This window comes from Cryptomeria japonica, chromosome 1 (assembly GCF_030272615.1).
Source record: "Cryptomeria japonica chromosome 1, Sugi_1.0, whole genome shotgun sequence".
NCBI lineage: Eukaryota > Viridiplantae > Streptophyta > Pinopsida > Cupressales > Cupressaceae > Cryptomeria > Cryptomeria japonica.
Window position 1 is genome coordinate 519490660 of NC_081405.1, and position 20250 is coordinate 519510909.

Genomic DNA, 20250 nt, shown 5'->3' on the forward strand with positions numbered 1-20250 from the left:
TCCACGGTAAAGCGTCCCAAGGAATGTATCCATGGTAATCCCAAGATAACATCATGCTCTAGCCTCATACTATAGAAGTTACCCTTGATAGTTTGATTCCCTACGGTGATCTCCATTTGAGGGATGAATTTGGTACTTTGTTCCTGGGCTCCATTGGCTAAGGATACTTTGAAGCCCTTGAAGTCTTGTGTCTCTAACTTCCTTTTGGATACAAGCGCTTGATTGATGAAGTTATGAGAAGCCCCGCCGCTATCCACCAGCATAATGATTTTTTGGCCTTTGAGGGTGCTTCTTATTCTGAATGGTTGGTGTTCATTCACTTGTGAAACGGTAGCAAGGGTTCCATGATCTATCTAATCCCATTTAACTCTTTTGTCATTATTTCCTTCCTCAGTATTTGCTTCAAAGTTATGAATTTTGCCTCCCTTACAGCGGTGCTTGGGATCCCATGGCTCCTTGCATTTAAAGCATAACTTGTTTTTTCTCAACTCTTCTTTTTGTTCATCATAATTTGGGCAAGTATGCCCTTTCTCCGATTTACCATGGCAAAAATAGCAAGAATTCCTCCTGTCCCCTTTCCTAGACTTTTTGTTTTTGTCCATATAATCTGTTGAAAAGTTTTTAGTCTTTTCAGTTGAGTAATGGGAATCAAACTTCATGGCCTTTTGGATTGCTGTTTCCAGATTTGGAGGTTCCATAGCACTTACAATATTTCGGATTGATTCTTTCAATCCATCTAAAAAAAGAAAAGTGAGTCTTTCTTCGGATATTTCGGGTACCATGACTGCTAACTTCTGGAATTCTGAAGCAAATTCTTCCATAGTCCTGTGTTGTCTTAATTGGTTCAGTTCCTTAAAATACCAATGAGGGTGTCTTTGATCAAACCTCTTGGTGAGTTTTTGAGTGAATTCGTCATAGGTGGTGATACGTTGATGACCTTGGGTGATGAGGCCATGATGCCACCATTCATGGGCTGCCCCAGTCAAATGTAATACTCCGAACTTGATGGCATCCTCCTTGGTCATGGGACTTAAAGAGAGTTATGTATCTAACTTTTGTACCCAAGAGCGTGCAGAAGTTTTCCCCGTACCATCAAAGTTTGGCAAGGAGATTTTACTGATTTTTTCTTCCAAGTCTCTGTCTGGTTGTTTCCTTTTTTTTTGTTGAGGAGTAATCAACATTTTGGCCTCACAATATTCTTTAAAAGACACGTGCTGCCTCAAATAAGGGTCCACTCTAGAGTAGGCTGCCAAGAGTTCATCCACACTATCAGGCGCTTGTGTATTGTTTTCTCCCCTCTCTTCTACTAGAATTTCATTAGGTATGAAGAAGGGCCTGGTAGGACGGGAACTACTAGCTTGGTTGTGATTTTCAGAGAAGTTTGAATGGACCTCCCTCCCATTATTTTGATGTGTTTTTGGCTGTGTTAAATTCTATAGGGTTTGTATTAATAGTTGATTTGTTTTCATATTTTGCTCGGAAATTGCCTGGTTAGTTCGGGCTGTTTCCTCCATGGTTTGGGTAGTTTCTTCCATAAACGCCCTTAAATCATTCCCTAATTGTTCAGTCATTCTGTTATCCCTCCTTGACATTAAAGAAATAATTCAGGTTGGCAGGATTATGCTCTGATACCAATTGTGATGTCCCCTATCAGTAGTGTCCCTGATGACCATTATTACATTACTTAATAACTTATTATATACTAGTTTCTAAGCAATGGGAACAATCATGAATGAAAGTCTTTAATCTAAGAATCATATTTAATTGTAAAATGCGGAAACTTTTCATAGTGGGAAAGGAATTGTACCTTATAACTTGCAATGATGGCTGTAGGAAGAAGTGTCCTGCAAGAAAGATGTATATACCAGACAGCCTACATACATAACATTCATGAACCAATCATCATAATTATATTAGATTAGGAAGAAGATCAATCACACGACAGGTTCAAAGGAAGACTTGGATGATGACCCTGCCACATCCAAGGGATGATGACCCTGCCACATCCAAGGGATGGTCTCTCTCAACCCCCTTGCTAGATGGGTGGTACTCCTATGCCTCCTAAACCTGTTAAACCTAGACAGTCCAATTGACCTGAACCGTTGTGAGAGGACTGCAGGGAAAACAGTGTTTGGGTTACTTGACTCATGGGTTCCCTGATCGCAAGAGCCCCTCGCTACCACTACCACTGAGTCCAATGCTCCTCTCACCGGTGCCGGACAATGGACGTGAACATCTAATCACTGTTCATCGTTCCAACTATAGACACAAAACAATAATTTAACTCTCATCGTAATATTTCACAGTTGCATGTTCAGGACCACCTATAGTTATAATAATTGTTGCAGAATCTGGGAACTGCCTTCTGGATGTCTAGCCTATACTGAAGAAGACGTAAGAGATTACTTACAGTTCGTGAGAATACGAATAGTCTGCTTCACGGGTGGTCGCGTGAATGCTTATTGGCAGGCTTTGTCACTGTGGCGAGGTTGTCCTTCTATTTCTTTTTTCCTCCTGTGCATGTATATCCCCTGATTGACCATCCCATGCCTCCCTTTATCCTCAGGAAAAGACACGATCATGGGGAAGAGTCGTGACTTCTCCAAGGACACGACGACTTCTTAAAGTCGGTAATTATTAGTTCAGTTAATCGTTAATGGTTTAACTTAGTTAGTATGAATTGTTTGACTAGTAATTTGCTGATTAACAGTAACCACGTAGTTTACAATTGAATATATATATTGAACCATTGTGCTTGACATGATAATAAATTAAATGTATTAAAATAAGGTATTGATTTATTTGTTAAACATATTGACAGGGTATTTGAATCAGTCAAAAGATACATATATGTAATTATCAGATTACAAGATTACAATAATGATAGGTTATGGCGGGCACATGACAATGTTGTTACCCTTAGAACTGCACAATCTCCTTGCCAAAACATATCTAAAGAGTAGTTGATTGGATTAAATTGTTTGATTTAAAATAAGGACATTGTCATGGTAAAATTGACAAATGACAAGTTGGATTACAAAACAAAAATGTTAGTCCATCTAAATGACATTAATAGATATAGAAGCTTGAACCAAAACCCTATATTGCCAATTTAAAAAATAAGTGAAAAAAGCCATCAACCAATCTTCCTTGGGCATTAACACCATATAAGGAGGTCACACCTAGAACTTATGGGCTGTATAGTTCAAATAAATGGGGAACCCTTGTGGCCTATTGTTGACACCATTGACTTTCCAACCTATAAACTTCTTTCTTTCCTCTTTATGAACATTAATCTGTTAGTGGGAACCGGAAAATCACGTTATTTCATACAAAATTCATAATATTTTGTTGACTTAATTAAGGACAAAAAGGCTGGTAATGGTGGGTCATCATGAGTTTTTTATGTGGTTTTGCTCACAAAAATCTCAATTAATGTCATGATTGAAATTGTTAAAAGAATTAGAGATCTTAAAATTGCTTCTCTGATTGGATTGTGCCTGAAATAAATTTTTTTTGGTATTCATTGAATATCATCAATCAGTACCTTAACATTTGCATTTATTATTGTTAAGTTTTGATCAGATTTGAATAAGCAGATAAATTTTTAATTTTATAATACCTTGATCACAATCAGAGATCAATTCGAACTAAGAATTCAGATATGAATTCGATCTGCAGAATAAGTATGAATTCGAACTATGAATTCAGATATGAATTCGATCTGCAGAATATTGACTTGCTGAGTGTTTATATAATTTGCTGATTATATGTACCTTCGATATTGCTAAAGATTACGGACTGCAGTATGTTGTATGCCATGATCTGCTTTATGTAATTCAAAGTCTTTTTCTGTATGCGTATTGTGTTGGTCTTATTCCCATTCTGAATCCGAATGCCAAAGACATATATACATATGTATCAACCACGATGGTTGTCCAAAGGGGTCGTGACTTTTCCCTAGGTCTTTTGCTTATGATAACCGAAGTTGGTTATGAATAGACCGATGCATAGCACATGACTTGTTTTGTTAACAAAACCCGATAAGATAATATTCGGTTTAAAACATAAAACTCGATAATACATAATCAATCCATATTAATAGTAAGAACCCGATGATGTATATTTGGATTCATAATAGCATTAGGAGATTAATAAAGGTTAATTGATTTGATCGAATGTGTAAGGCCGATACGCCACTTACACTTTTGATCTGCAGAGTCGATCTTATAGGATTCCGACTGCTGCTATATTATCAACAAATATCACACAAGGAAACAATTGATTTTCTTGCACCCACAAGAGGATTGAGTTTCCTTAAAGACAAGGTACAAGGACTACTTCCTAGGTGTAATGTCCCCTTTTGTAATTGCTCTAGTTTTTGTATGATGCCCCTCATATTATGTTCATTTGTAGTAATCATTGCTTCAATTATTCCCATTTGATCAAAAGATTATTATATTACTTACAATAAATTTACCCACAATTTATTAATAGATATCCTTGTTTATTAGTGTTTATTATTAACACCCTTGTTATTATTCATATCATCGATTATTAATGCTTATTATTAATATTCATGTTTACTGATGTTCATCATTATAATAATCATATGTATTATTAATTCAGCACCATACTAATAACATAATTAACAATAATAATAATGGAATCTGATCTGGTCAACATTGACAATACTAGCATATTACAATATGATAATATAATAAGGTGCTGCTGATATAATATGATACACAGTTAATACTGTTAATGTAATACAAGATAATGATAATAGAATCTGATACAATATTGCTAAATAGTATCAATGTAATACAATACTGAAATGACATATAATAAAATATAAGTAACATAAAATAGTGACTAACAATACAACACAATATAATGTTCTTAATGACATCATGAATATCAATCTGATGAATGGGCTTAGCAAATACCAATTACTATCATAATTTGTACATTGATGTCTTCATCACTTATATTATATATTAAATATATACACAATGGTGAAGGAGGGTGTGAGAGTATTGCTAGAGGGGTACAGTGTATGAGCATCCTTCTAGATCCGCCACCTCGAAGTGGGACAAGATGAGCCCATAGAGGCCAAAGGAGTACAAAGGGTACGGTCTTTGAGTCTAGGAAGAGATGGTTTCTAGGGCACTCTCTGCAATCTTTCCCCTCTTCTCCACCATGGCTCACAAATACAAGAGGAAAATCGTTAAGGTATTAGGATGATGACTAGGCGAGGGTCAAAGGCACCTTATTATAGCTTCCCTACTATCTCCACATGGATCAATTGTTGAAGTGAATCAATCATAAGAGATGAGAGGTTGATATGATGGAGGGGAACAGTGTAAAGCCCTTAGTAGGTATGCCACCTCATGATGATGGTTGAGGACCATTGGTTAAGGACCACATGAGGCCACAAAGGATAAGGTCTTGCTGTTGGGCCTAGGGTAGAGGATACTTGGGGCACCTCATCATGTCTTCTAGCCCTTGTTATGGTTGAGATTCCATGTAATTGTTGATAATACATAGCCTAACCCTAGAATTGGATGTATTTTATGAGTTATATCTACATCGTTGTCTAATCTCATTGCGGTTTTTGAAAAAGTAGGCTTATCTCATCTAATTTTTAAATGAAGATTATATCCCTAACTATGTTCGCCCTTGTTTCATTTTGGATTTGTGAATTTAGGGCAAAGTATAAGGTGATCCCAAAAAGCGGACATTACATTTTGCCCTAAAATCACTATCCCAAGTACAGTAAGAAATGAAATAGAGATATCATTTACCAATTGGACCCTGATTGAGACCCTTCAATCATGTTAGATATAAAATCGATCTTTCCTACTAGGGTTAGGAACATTATCTTAATCATCATTGTAAATTACATAATGTGCATGTGGGATTCAATAATACTTTCCCTAACAACCTATCCCCATTATGGAGTCCCCTAGAATATCATCTAAGGCACCTCGAGCTTATTCCTTTCCATCAAGTCCAAGAGCATAGAATGACACCCACCATTTGGCCTCCTGGCCCCACTTGGAGTTGCTTTACTTGAATGGAACCTTGTGCTACTTGCATCCCTTATATGTATGCTATTCTACCTTCCATAGTGAGATGGTTGGTTGGATGAAGTGTTAAGGAATCTACTATATAATTTATTATGCCCAATATCATACTAGCAGTGATAGAAATATATAAATATATATTAACAATAATATGTTAATTACATCCATCCCTACATGGAAGACAAAATAGAAAATCAGTAAGATCATGGCCTATGCATTATGCTTCAGACCCAATCACTAATATAATGCACAGGTACTGTATGCTGAATATCATTCATTTATTCAGATTACTACTTGATCTCTCCCCTCTTCTTCTGATCAATAACCTTCATTCTATATCCTCATCTCTAAATGAAAAGAGATAATTTTTCATAATGGATGCATTCTTTCCAAGAGAAGCACCCTTCCATTATAGATTGCCGTCCTTTGTTAAGAATTATTATTTCCACCTTTGCACTTACTAATCGCTCCCTTCACATATATATTGCTGCCTTCATTAGTAATTGTTGTCTTCACAATTACTACTCTTAATTAATTGTTGCATCTATAATTTTGGAATCACTGCATTCGGAATCTTTTATAATTGCTGCTCTTCATTATTATATTTATATCTGTCTTCATAAACTTTGTAATGATATTATCTTGCCTTTTCATAATGAGTGTAATTATTTCTTTCTGGTCGGCCCTAGGTTTAGTGCTCTGTTATGTATTTATAAAATCTTAACCTTAGGTGGGGCATGACACTAGTTGGCCACCAAATCAGAGCTAAGACAGATGAGGTTGAGTTCACAGAATCTAGCCCTGCATAAGTATAGAAAAGTTCCGAATAAAATGTTTTTAGATATTTTCTATGCATAGAGTTTTACATATTGTGTATAGTAAAGTTTCCAATAAAATGTTTTATATATTTTCTATGCATAAAGTTTTACAAATAGTGTATGTGCTTGTAAGGAGTTACCTGCATTATGGAACAAATAAATTTTTAATCATTCTTTCAAATTATTTGTCATGGATTTTGTATGGCTAAAAATATTGTGTTTGATTGCCTTGCAGATAAAAGAAGCCATTGGGAAGCTTTTGAATCTCGTGTGTGACCCAGCTACAATTGCACAGGTGATTGTGTATCTAAATGTTTGTTTTCTGATTGTTTCTCCTTAAAGCAACCTTTTTGTTTCATGAATATTCTCTGTTTTAGTCACTCTTTCAATTTATGATACATGGTTTATTCACCATGCAAGTGTTGCCCATGGCATCATCCATCTACTATCCTCCATCCATCTATCCTTTTTATATGTGATGTGATTCATGACTGACATCACGTACATACATTGATGGATGGAAGAATGGATGATTCAATCCCCAACCCCTCTCCCATTGATCAAGAGAGGCCCTTGATCTATGCACCCAATTTGAAAATAGATATCTAACAATATAACAACTACTTGGAATTTGAATACAATTTGACAGAACAAAAGCAGGTCTATATGTGTAATCCTTGAATACATGTGGATCATTATAATACACAAGAAGGATAATGTTCTCAAAATGCAAAAAGGGAGGATAATTGAACTATTGTAAGGACAAGGCAATCTGTTATAATCCAATCGTAGAGACAATTTAGAATAGATAATTATTGTTTTGTAGTTTTCAAGGAAAGTATAGGGGAAGAGCCTAAAACCAAAGGTAGAAATCAAGTTCAAATCTTTATTTTGACCAATACAGGGACGTTTTCCCAAACAACTGACCAATGGGACTTCAATTCAAAGAGTTTTAGAATGTCTAACTGAACATGAACCTAATAGCAAACTCATTTTTAGACCCCAATATAGGCTAACATATATTAAAAAGAAAGCAGTTAAAATGCAAGCTAGAGTTTGACGGATCTTTTGAGTATGTATGAGTTTGATGTGAGATAATCTGATTGGTTGAATGATGAATAGGATGCCACCTCTGCTACACCATGTAAATCATCACATAGTGTTTGTATGTGTTGAGGAAATATCTCTTGGCACTCAACATTGTCCCATTGCTTGAGGTGAGGATGATGGGACATATTCCCCAATTGTATCATCTTTGTGATCAAGCTGACCTTCTAACTTTGCTTAACTCTTCTGAAACTATCTACTTGATCACATTTGTATTTCAATCCTCTAACTTGGGAATATTGACCCTGGGTTGCACTGTCCTTAATGATGCGTGGTTTGATCCTCTTGTACCTCTTATCTTGATGATGTTTGATGTAGAATCCTTTGCTTGTGGAGTATCTGACTGAGATTACCACCTTGTATTGGCCTTGAATCTTGGATTTCTGAAGGAAATTCAAGATAATCTTATGTTTCTTCCTCGTTGAATCCTCATAATATCTTTGATCATCATTTGACATTGTCCTTGCACTTTTAGATGCTCCCTCCTTGTGATTGAGTCTTGATGCCGTAGAGCCTGTGATGCATCCCTATGTTGATGTAGGGCAACCTCAAAGTTGTAACTCCCGTCATGTTGTATCTTCTCTTAACCTGAAACAAAGAAAGCATACATCAGGCATCATAAATTAAATGGAAAATAAGGTCTAATCACCAAACAACTCAGACTTCAAAACCCCCTTTTCAACTGAGAAATAATTTTGAATTTTACTTGGTGAAATTTGTAAGTCTGCTCCTCTTATTTCATTTAGGTCTGATCTGCCTTTAACTGTGAATTACCTGATTGCAATTTGAAAGGATGAATCTAACCTCCCTTTATACCGCCCCACACATTCAAAACTTTACAACCTATCCAAATAAGCTGACTTGATCCTTTGATCCACTCCTTTCACCCCTACTTTTGGGCGCAAATGCGCCCTAGGTCTGCATGGCGGATTTAAGGTATCCTCCTACACTGCTTGGTGCTGGGCGGGTTTAAGGTATCCTCTTGCACTGACTTCTTATTGTCAAAGGGTCGGCTTTAGTGTTTGATTTTCCTTTTCCAATCAAGTCGGCCATTTAAGCTTTGATGATTTTGCCTAGTCTTGCATGAGTATAATGTGGTTTCTCCATTCCCAAATTCATTCCACATTGCTCATTAATTACTTTTGCTCTGCCAAAAATCACACTTTTCCTAGGTCTGCCCTGCCTCGATCAAATCAGTTTCTCTTCCAGAATGGTGGACCTAGGGGGTCATTTAACATTTTTTGCTTGAGTGCAAGTTTGAAGAGGGAAAAGCATTGGTGGGTTTCAGGGGTTCTTACAATTCTGCTCACCTGAATGGTGGACTTTGGAAGGCTCATCGACAATTTAGTGCAAAAATCAGACCTTCAACAACATTTCTATCTTTGGCGGAAACAAGGAGTGCATCTACAATTTGGTGTGGATTTGGAAACTCTTTCAGCATTGTCTTCATAATAGCGGAAACCAAGCGCCAAACAACATTTTGCAAAGTTGAATGGCGGAAATCAGGAAGCATGCAACAATTCTGGGGCAGAGATAGGAAGCTGATCAACATTTTCCATACTTGCATATTTTGTGAGACCAAAACACTGGTGGAAACTAGAGGATGAGCAACATTTTTACTTAAGTGCAAGATTTTCCTCCAAAACACAATAGCGGAGTCAAAGGGGTAATTCAACAATTTCAATGCAAGTGTGAACTTTTGCAGCACATTTCAACATTTTCCCTTAATGTTTACACTTTCCTCACAAACCTTACATGTTTTACAATCGTTGACGGTTTGAAAGGGTTAGCAATGTTTTCTTTTTTGTTTGTCATGTGAATTAAAAGGGGGTAATCATTGGCGGAGATAGAGGGGTTATAAACAATTGTGGCAATTTGATGCATGCCCAAGGGGGGTAAAATTTTACTTAGACAAATTTTCATCACTCCCTCCATGGGCGGAATTTCAAGTAGCCTTGCACAAGATGGAGAGCGGATCTCAAGTACTCTTACACAATGAAGGTGAGGCCACTTAGAGAACGTTGCGATTACCTACCTCTAGGCACATAGGAAGGGTGACATTGTAATGGCGGGTTTAGGGGTTAGGCTTGCACAGATTTGTACACGCTCATGGGGGATAAATTTTTACTTAGTCAAAATTTTCCCCCTCTTTCATCCTAAACCTAGGGCGCAAATCTAGCCTCTACTCGCACTATCTTGTACATGAAATTACCTCCTTGGTTCAACACTTGGACTATTTCTTGATCATGAAGTTGGGTACTGTTGATGTGTTTTTTATGCACATGCGAACACAAAATAAAATACCTAAAGGTACCTTATCCTCTCTTGAGCAAAGTTTCTCGGCTGCTGAAGATCTCGCCGAAGGATCAGTCGAGGCAACTCCAAGGTTCTTGTATGTAGGTTCTCTACTCGTGGATAAGCTCTTTGTGGTATGATGTGATTTTTGCTGGAATCACAAGGGGACTTACACTTGATGACCTGAACGTCTGATTTGCTAGAATCACAATTCCTACTAACTAACTGGAAGACAAACAAATGGCAAAAGATGCAAGGTTCAGGAAGTCTACTCTACTACCTAGAATGCAAGAAGATGGATGAATGACTAGGTGGAGTCCTATTGGGCTGGGTCTCACCATCAGGCTGAACAATTCAACACCAACTCAATGCGATCTTCTAAGGGATGCTTCCAATATGTTCAAATCGTACACCATCTGACAATGATCACCATTCAAGATAATGCATGAACAATGGACGTGTAACGACTTAAGATTAAGCTCATTTTATTCTAGTTGACCACGCAAGGCGCACTTACCATCAGCAAGAGGCTAGTGGTTTGGATTAGACGGATTCCACACAGGTGCATTCAACAATTTCCTTCATTCGATCTAATCATCTACCATCTAGAATTGAAGATTCAACAAGAAACCATGCGTATTGCAAGAAACGACACACTTCATCATTACTTCAATGAAAATGGAGTTTGTTTACAATCAATGGCAACAATTTCTTGCCTTGTCCTCCTATTCTACTCTAATTGCTATTCTATCAACTGACTATTCACCTTCTAACTATTAATGACTAACTATTTCCTAACTCCTCTCTATTCCCTTTTACAAATGAAGAGTCGGGGCTTATATAGTTCCCTTAATACAATTCAATGGCTAAGATCAATTTGAGATCAATGGCCAAGATTCTACAATGAAAACCCTAATTAGGGTTTATTACAACAAACTCAATTCTGACCAATGAAATAATTGTATTAATTGGACACATGTCTTCTCTGGAATATTCGACCAATGGATAGCTGGGGTAGGTACATCGAAGTTTGTGCCATCTCCCATGAGTTAGGTACATTGAATCTGGACATGCTAAAGTGGACCAACCCGACTGGAGGAGTGATGACTGGGATGCCACCTTGTCCGACACTTGTACTTGGTAGATATTCAACTTGATGTTGCTGAGAAGCTAGCTTTAATTAACTCTTCTGAAACTATCTGCTTCCCCAACGAATCCTTGCTCTAACTTCTTTTGTCTTTGATGTGCAGGATGATGATGTACCTCGCCTTGGAATGCTGGATTGGAAGAAGTTATTCCTGATGATGCTTGCCCGAAGAAGGTCGTCCTTGTCGATGCTAGACTGGAGGAGGTCGCCCTTATCCTTGCTTGATCTTCTTTGATGATACTGAGCTGGAGGAGATCATCTTTGTCCTGGACCGGATCTTCTTTGATGAGAGCCTGCCGACTTGTAGATCCTCCGGGCTTGGGAGTCGCCATTTGATGCCTACACAAAAATTCCAAAATTAGTCTTTAAGCATTATATCTTAAAGTGTAGAAATTAAGACTCTCCAAAGGGAAAATTCGAGATATTGATTAGGAAATTTCATGATAAATCTAGAATTCTTCATTTCCTAATTAATTAATCAACACTTAGACTTTTCTAAAAAAAAGTGCCCAAAAATCAAGTCTTGAACAAGGATGTTAGGATAATTTCACCATACCTCCTCTTGAGTACTTAACTCTAAGACCTTTTGAAAATGATGCAAGAAAAATGGATTTTGCTAGGCAAAGTTTAAATCATAGCCCTCTCTTGGATGAATTGCACCTCCATTAGTCTTCAAAAGAATTTCACCCTCCTTAGTCTCCAACACTTAGTAGAAATTCGCTCCAAACAAGCTATATTTCGCTCCTCCAATTTGCTCTCCAATTTCGCACTTAGGAAGGGATGAATGAATGATTAAACTTGAACAAAGCATCCCCATTATATAGAGCGCTCACCTTCTTTCCATGAGGCTGACCTAGTTTTTTTTTATAATAAAATAAGATAATAATCCATTAAAAAGGAGGCCGACTTGCTTGCAAAAACCAATAAATCTGCTTGAGCTCTCAATTTGTATTTTTAATTTTAAAAATTAATTTTAGTGCCTCCGAGGTGGATTTTTTAATTATTTCAAGGCTTAAAATTAATTTATTAAATGCAAAATGTTTTTAAATTAATGTGAATTTTAATTTTCCAAATGTCTCAAATTTAGCAATTTTAGTGATTTAGTGCAAACTGGAAAATATCAATTTTTGATCAAGGTCTCAATGAAGCTTGCTAGTGATTTCGCCCTGGACCCTCAGCAAGGGTCAGGAGTGATTTTTCTTCCCTAGCTCAAAATTGACATTTTTCAAAGCTCAAAATTTCTTCAAGGCATCTCAAATAGGTCCTCTTACTGAATCCCAGTCTTAGTTCTATCCATCTTAGGAGAAAAAGTGTGATTTTGGTGTTCTTCGCCCTGGACCCTCAACAAGGGTCAGGAGCGATTTTTGCAATTTTGAATAAAAATCCTCACTTCCTCATCTAAGAACTTCTCCACCAAGCAAGATCATGTTTATGTCTCCAAACTAAGCAAGAAAATCCTCTTTCCAAGTTTTTCGCCCTGGACCCTTAGCAAGGGTCAGGAGCGAATTTTAGGTTTTAGGCCAATTTTCAAATCCTTTCATCTTCAAATCACTTCCATGGCATAAAACATCACGTCCTTCTCTCATCCAAGTCATAAAAACCAAAATCCAATCTTGAAATGCAAGGAAAATAGGAGGATTTGAATATTTCGCCCTGGACCCTCAACAAGGGTCAGGAGCGAATTTGCCTTTGGGCATCAAAATTTGCATTTTTAACCATCCAACCCAACTTCAAGGCAATTCAAATGTCATTTCACACTCATGACTAGGTTTAGCTTTGCTCAAAATTTGGAGGAAAAGGTAGGTTTTAGGATTTTCGCCCTCGACCTTCAGCAAGGGTCAGGAGCGATTTTCCTTTTCTAGGCTTGGTTTTTCCTTTTTCAAACTCAAAATCACCTCAATTTGACCAAACAAGGCAAGAAATGCCCTCTACTAAGATTTTCGCCTTGGACCCTCAGCAAGGGTCAGGAGCGAAATTTTGGTTTTAGGCAAAATCCTTCATTTTTCAAAGTTAAAACTTCTTCAGGAGGCAAAAGGAAGTTGTTCTTGTTTCACTCATGCCTAAAACTTGACTTTTTTCATTGCAAGATGAGAGCTATTGGGAATTTCGCTCTGGACCCTCTCCAAGGGTCAGGAGCGAAATTGCCTTGTCCAGAATTCATCATTTTGCACGCTTCCAAACCTTTGAATGATGTTCAACCTTCACTCCAAGAGACCTTGCACATAAAAAATTTAGCCAAAATTAGTGACAAATAGGCTCAAATAAGATTTTCGCTCTGGACCCTCAGCAAGGGTCAGGAGTGAAATTCACAATCTAGGCTAAACTGCTCAATCTTCAAGTTTCAAATCACTTCACAGGGCAAGGTAAGATCGTTTTCAAGGCCAGGAACAAGGTTTCAAGCTCAAACAAGGTGGCAAATGAAGTCTATAATGAATTTTGCTCTGGACCGTCAGCAAGGGTCAAGAGCGAAATTCCTAATCTTGGCCAAAATCCATCATTTTCTTCAAGGTTTTCAAACATTTCCAACTTTCCCTTCAAAATGCCTTGCAAGTCAAAATTTGGTCAAATAAGGCAAGAAATGAGTCCTAGATTGATTTTCGCCCTGGACCCTCTGGAAGGGTCAGGGGCGAGATTCGCTTTGGACCTCCTGAGAGGGTTAGGAGCGAAATTCGCTTTGGACCCTCAGGAAGGGTCAGGAGCGAAATTTGACTTTTTGAACTCTAATTTGACTTTTTGAACTCTCCGTCAGGATAATTTTATGGAATATAACATTTAAGTATAAGAAGGAAATGTCACTTATACTTTAAGTTATATTCCATATATACTTTCAGGATGTTTGAGAGTGGTTTCAAACCTCCAGGAGTTATATTGCAAAATCTAGTTTTTGGAGGATTTTCAGTTTTCCAGACTTAGTCAAATTTCAGGATCAAGACTTTCCAGACTTAGCCAAATTTCAGGATCAGGACATCACTCAAGCAGGACCTACTATCCAGGTGATCCCCCTTGGTGACACTCAAAATGCAAAGGCTAACAGACAAAACCCTAAAAGACCTAGAAAACAAACCCTAAAAAGAAAAAAGCAGGGGTCCCCATTTGCAATGGGGCGATGTGTGAAATGGTCACAACAGGTACCAATGCACAATTTACCCCCCTAGAGCCCACATAAGTTTAAACGTGAAATGAGGAGGTTGACTCCAAATAGCGCCAAATTTTGAAACCACTTCCTCCACCTAGGCCCTGCACAATTTGATCTTGCAACTCATGACCTTAAAGTGATGTGCTTGCAGTTCCTGACAAGCTTAACACTACATGCTCTATCATCCACTCCTCACAACCCCTAATGCTTTGACAAGACCTTTCCAACTTGACAACTTTTGCAACACAACAACATCAACATCTTAGCAACTTAGCAACTTCCTAAGTTGAACAAAAGCAACCTCCTCTCACAAGCAATGGTTAACAACTACGACCACTACCAAGCTTGAAGACGACCTAAGACACCTATGCTAAAAGCAAAAATGTGGGGGTCCCTATTCGCAATTACGGGTATGGATCTGAGCCTAGTACGACTCTAGCTTTAACTTGGATTCGGCTGATAGTGCGCATGATTTTAAAAAAAAATTAATTTAATCAATTTTCTCACCTTCGCCTCTGTTGACTGTCTTGCTTCCGCCTACCTCCATCTACAAAAACTTCTACTTTCGAATAAAAACTATTTTTTAAGTCTTCTTTTTAATTTGATTTTTTGTTTTTTCAAATAAAATTTAATATTTTAAAATATTTAAATTAAACTTATATTATAATATATTTATAGTTTATATTATTATGTATTACAAATATTTTAAATTCATTTTTTAAACATATTTTATTATTATTTTTTTTTAGTGTTTAACTTTATTAAATATTCAAACATATTAGTATTAAGTGCATTTTTTATTTATTATTATATTTTTATTTTATTATATCAATATTATTTTATTACTCTATTTAAATGTATATTTATATACAGAATAATACGGACGTACCTGTAATCAAAATTGATAACTTAAGCTAAAAGTAATGAAAATTTCCACCTCCAAGCCATTTTGGGGTCTTTAATGAGCCAGGCAAAAGCCATAACACCCACAATCTAATGCCTACAAGAAACAAAATTGGAAAATCAAAATTGAAGTTCTGCTCTACGTGGATGCCCCTGCATCACTAGTTTGTTGGACGATTGAGTTTATGATAGTGTTGGCATGATATTTACTTTGTTGGAAGCTATCAAATGCTAGCACAAATAACAAACATGGGTAGGCGTAAATGTAAGTTATAGTTAGGTGATATGTTTACCATGTCAAGTGTAATGGCTAGACATTTTTTTTGAGGGGATGGCTTTCACTCTTTACTAGTGGCTATTCTTCCTTTAGTTGGCATGAGATTTTGGCGATAGTGTGCAGCAGCTGGAGTCTAACATAGGGATTGTGTTCTACCAGAGATAGGCATTGGGTATAATGGCACATTGGATATTTGTGCGTGGGACTTTAGAGGAGCGCCCAACCTTGCACAATGGGCTAATCTTGCAAGAGCTGAGCCTAAGAGTTTCAATTTATCATCCTTTGAGGTTAGGGCATTGTATAAGTTCTTTATGTAATCTGATTTCATTGCAGCAGACTACTGTATACATTCTTCATATTTTCAGTCATAGTGTGTGGTGTAAATATTTGCTATATTGCTTCATGATCCATCAATATCACATCAAATTTATGAATGTATATGAAATAATTGTTTGAACTTATTAGGCCAAAAGTATTAAGTATTACAAATCAGAAAACTCTGTAATCAGAATGCAAGCAAACTGTTTGATATAATCCCTAATCATTGATTTTTGGGAAAAGTGAAAAAAATTGGTATGGAATTTGGCATGGGACTTAGGTATTAGAGTTGTGCATCTGCCTAGTGTTTGCCCTTTGGGCGAACAGTCTAATGCATGCAGACAGAATACTTAACAAGAAATAGTAATGCCATAGATACCAGACAAACAATATTAAGCCAAAAGAAAAGATACCATTTCATTCATAATCGTGATACTGACAAGTTACATCACATGGTATATAAAGGTACCGAGGGGGTGCAAGGGACAACCGTCGCATCCATAACTACCTACCCTTGGTTACATTACTAAACAAAGTACTTCTTAATTAATTACTTTTTATTCCCATACGTACAATATTACCGCCAATATCATCCCCCCAAAAAAACAAGGTTGTCTCCTGACGACTGAAAATAAAATGGGATGATCAACAGAAAAGAAATCATGACTGAGAATGGGGTTGAGGAAGCATCCCTGGTGAGGAGGGTGCCGATGTGCGGGGTGCGGCTGCCAAGCGTGCCCGTAACTCATAGACTTGCTCAGTCCTCAGCTTTAGGTCTCGCTCTGCAACCATCCGTTGCTCTATAGCTGTTTTCACCATCATTGCGGCTTCCAAAACCTCTTTATCCTTCTTCTTCACCATCTCTAAGGCACTAGCCAGACGGCTCTCCAATGTAGTCCTGTCCTCCCGGGCTTCCTCCAACCATGCCCCCAAGGCATCCCTCACCAACCTCTCCTCAGCCAACTCTGCTTCCAAGGTAGCACGTTCTGTGACCCACGAGGCCTTCTCCCGAGCCAATTGCTCCTTGTGCGACTCCTCCATCTGTTGGAGTCGAGCAACCAACACTTCCCGTGCCGACATGGCCTCCTGGCGTTGGGTCTTGGTACCCTGAGCAATATACTGTTTCCTCCTCAACTCATAGTATGTCTCACGGAAGACCTGCTCTATCCTTCGCAACAGTGACTGTCTACTAGTCTCGCCAACTTGCTCCCGGAGGCCCCAATCCTCCAACATCTGCAAGGTCTCCGTAGTAGGCCACCCTCTAGACTCAAAACATTGAGCAAAGTGTGTCGTGCACGTGTCCCTCATAAACCCAAGCAGCTGCTCCAACTGTCCATCTGTCCTGGCATCTCCCTGAGACCTGGCAGAGGCTACAATCCTTCGGGCTCCGACAACCATGTCCGCAAGAAACTGCTCCAATTCCCTGTCACCCTCCACTCTTAGAGATGCTAGGACACCGTGCTCCTGGGCATCCTCGTGAGGACTCTGCAGTGGCTCGTCATTAGGGGGCTCTGGATCAACTCCTCCTCCTGCTTGGGACTCAGCACCAACTCACGAATGGGTGAGTGGTCTCTCTGTACTATCCATGAAGTCTCTGGTGAGCTATCTCCAACCAAGTCCACAATCTCATGAGGGCTCGACTCACGCCTCACGCTGTGGGGAAAGGACAACTGCTCCAACCGGTGCTACTGGTGCCATCTTATACCGACTCAACCAAGCAGTCATATCCATCTGAGAAGGGGTACCACTCCCTCCAGGATGCTCTAATGCTGCCCCAGCCTCCCTACCAACCGTCCCGCCATTGGTCCCTACCTCTACTACTGCTGCCATGGGACTCTTGATGTCCACCATCTGAGGCTCTAGTAGGGCTACCAATGCCATGACCATGTGTGGGGGAATCATAATCACTGGTGTCCGGCCCTACCCAAAACCAGGAACCGGCATTGCCAATATTGTCACTCCCAGAGCCCAAGTGGCACCTGCTGGGGTAACTCACCCGGGGGCCGTAGGCTGCCGTTGCTAACACAATTACGGGAGGTGGAGGTGTGGTTGTATGCGCAACTACAGAGGATGTCACCACTGTCTCCTCCTCCACCTGTTGTCCACCTCTACCCACGATCCTGAAACTATTCTCCATGGCTTGTGACGTATCCACAGAGTCCTCCTCTGCACTCGCCTCCTCACTCGGGTCACTAGGCTCAGACTCCGACTCAGACATCACCACCCTCCACTTTCGTTTCTTGCTTGATTGTGTATCTCCACTAGGTGCCATGATATCTAAATGAACCCAATAGAATATAGGCGGCTGCCTAGGGTGTACGCGACCTTGTGGTGCCAAGTGTTGTGTGTTCGGTGAAACCTGAAGGCGTACGACATCCAAGAAGAGTCCAATGGCATGGTAGGGCATGTAGAAGGTTCTGTGCTGCAGGCTCATAAATTCCTCCATCCTATCCGCTAGTACTGATGCCCAATCGTATACCACGCCATTGCGGATGCCATTCATCAATACCACCTACGCCATGGCAATGTCTGAAGCCCTACTGGCTCCCATCAAGCGGTTCTTCAACACATCCAGGAGTCACTGCCATACCCCCTCTCTCAAAATCGACTTTTTCAGGTCTCTTCCCTTGCTGGCATGTTGGAGACTATCGAGCTCGACTTGTGTGAGGTCGTCGCGACACATCAACTTCAGAAGTTTATCCTTTAAATCTGGGGATATTTGCTGCCCCTTATCTACTTTCTTTCCCTGCATTCCCGAAATACCAAAAACCCTTGTAAACTCTGTGGAAACGAAAGAGACCGTAACCTAGTGGTGCTCATAATCGAATACCGACTGCCGCCTGTGTATGTCATAGGCACCAATCATGGTCTGCAACACAACCTCAAAATCCTTAATGCAAAAGATGGGCATCTGGATGGCCCAGTGTACCTGTGCATGTCGCAGCTGTGCCTTCACGGGATCATCATGCAAGGTCTCGTTCCACCATTTTCTACAATTTGTTCCACTCAAACCCTCGAAGGTAATGGTGTCCACGGTCACATCATTCTTCGCTGCCATCTGGTGCTGCACTTTGGGTTGCACCTTGTTGCCTTTGCCTTTGCTGCTGTCAGCCATGCCGCTCCTAACTTTCACATTGGAAGGTAGAATCCGAATAGCTTTCTTGTTTGTAGAGGTTGACGACATTGTAACAGGTAATTGCTGCAACTGTCTTTTCCAATTCTTTTCACCGCTAGGGTCCATTAATGATTTTGCTTTTGTCTCTTGTGCCCTTAAATATATTAAAAATAGGGTTAGGGAACAAATTTAGGCACGTGCTTACTCTCCAACTGTGGCTTCCTCCAATTTTATTTTGCTTCCGTTGCCTGCTCCGTGCGCTTGTGGTTCGTACTGCACTGTATGGTAGAACTATACCGTACGGTAATGCGTTTTCTCTGCCTCGTGCAATGCACGGTAAGTGCCCACAATACGGTAGTGCCTCTCTTCACCATAATCAGATGCCTTGCTTTTCCGTCGCACGGGTCCGCCTTTTAAATGCCTTCACCTTCATACGGTGTATGGTATTTGTTTACTGGTGATTTCTTGTGTCGCCCGGCAAAGCGTTCTCCTTGCATTGCACGACGGAATTTCTTCCTTCGTATTGCACCTGGTTGTGTTGACCGTACGATGTACGATGTATCCCAACTAAAATCCTCGCTTTTTTTCCTCTCGTCGTACAGTGTTCCACTGTTTTGTTGTACGGTCATATAGTGTACGGTATCATGCGGCGTTTTATGTCGTACGGTGTTGTGTGGTTGGGTTTTATTGCCGTGCGGCTCCACTTTTCTGCCGTACGGTGATTTCCTTTTTCTTCTTTTTTTTAATTTTTTTTTAATTTTTAAATTCTGAACAATTTTACCTAAGTCTACCCTTGGGAAGATTCTGGGTCGGTCCTCCGTCTGCGCTCATGATACGGTTTTAGTTTTGACCCATTAACGCTGTCCGGAACCTCCTGTTCGTCAAGTGTCCACAACTTGACTGACCCGTTCTCAGCCACCTCTCGAACTTTATATGGCCCTAACCATCTTACTTTGAATTTGCCCTATTTAATCTCATTGCACCCATTATATTCCAATACGAGTTGGCCTGGGGCGAACCTCATTCGCTTTAAGTGCTTGTCATG

General features: G+C 39.3%; 1 protein-coding gene across 2 annotated transcripts in view; it reads left to right on the forward strand.

Annotated features, from left to right (window-relative positions):
- The window catches only part of LOC131070307 (nicotianamine aminotransferase 1), a 114006-nt gene that overhangs the window by 45849 nt on the left and 47907 nt on the right, over positions 1–20250 (forward strand). For both annotated transcript variants that reach the window (XM_058005814.2, XM_058005815.2), the window contains exon 5: positions 7143–7202. In XM_058005814.2, coding sequence (XP_057861797.2) covers positions 7143–7202 — 60 coding nt within the window. The remainder of the gene's footprint in view (positions 1–7142; positions 7203–20250) is intronic.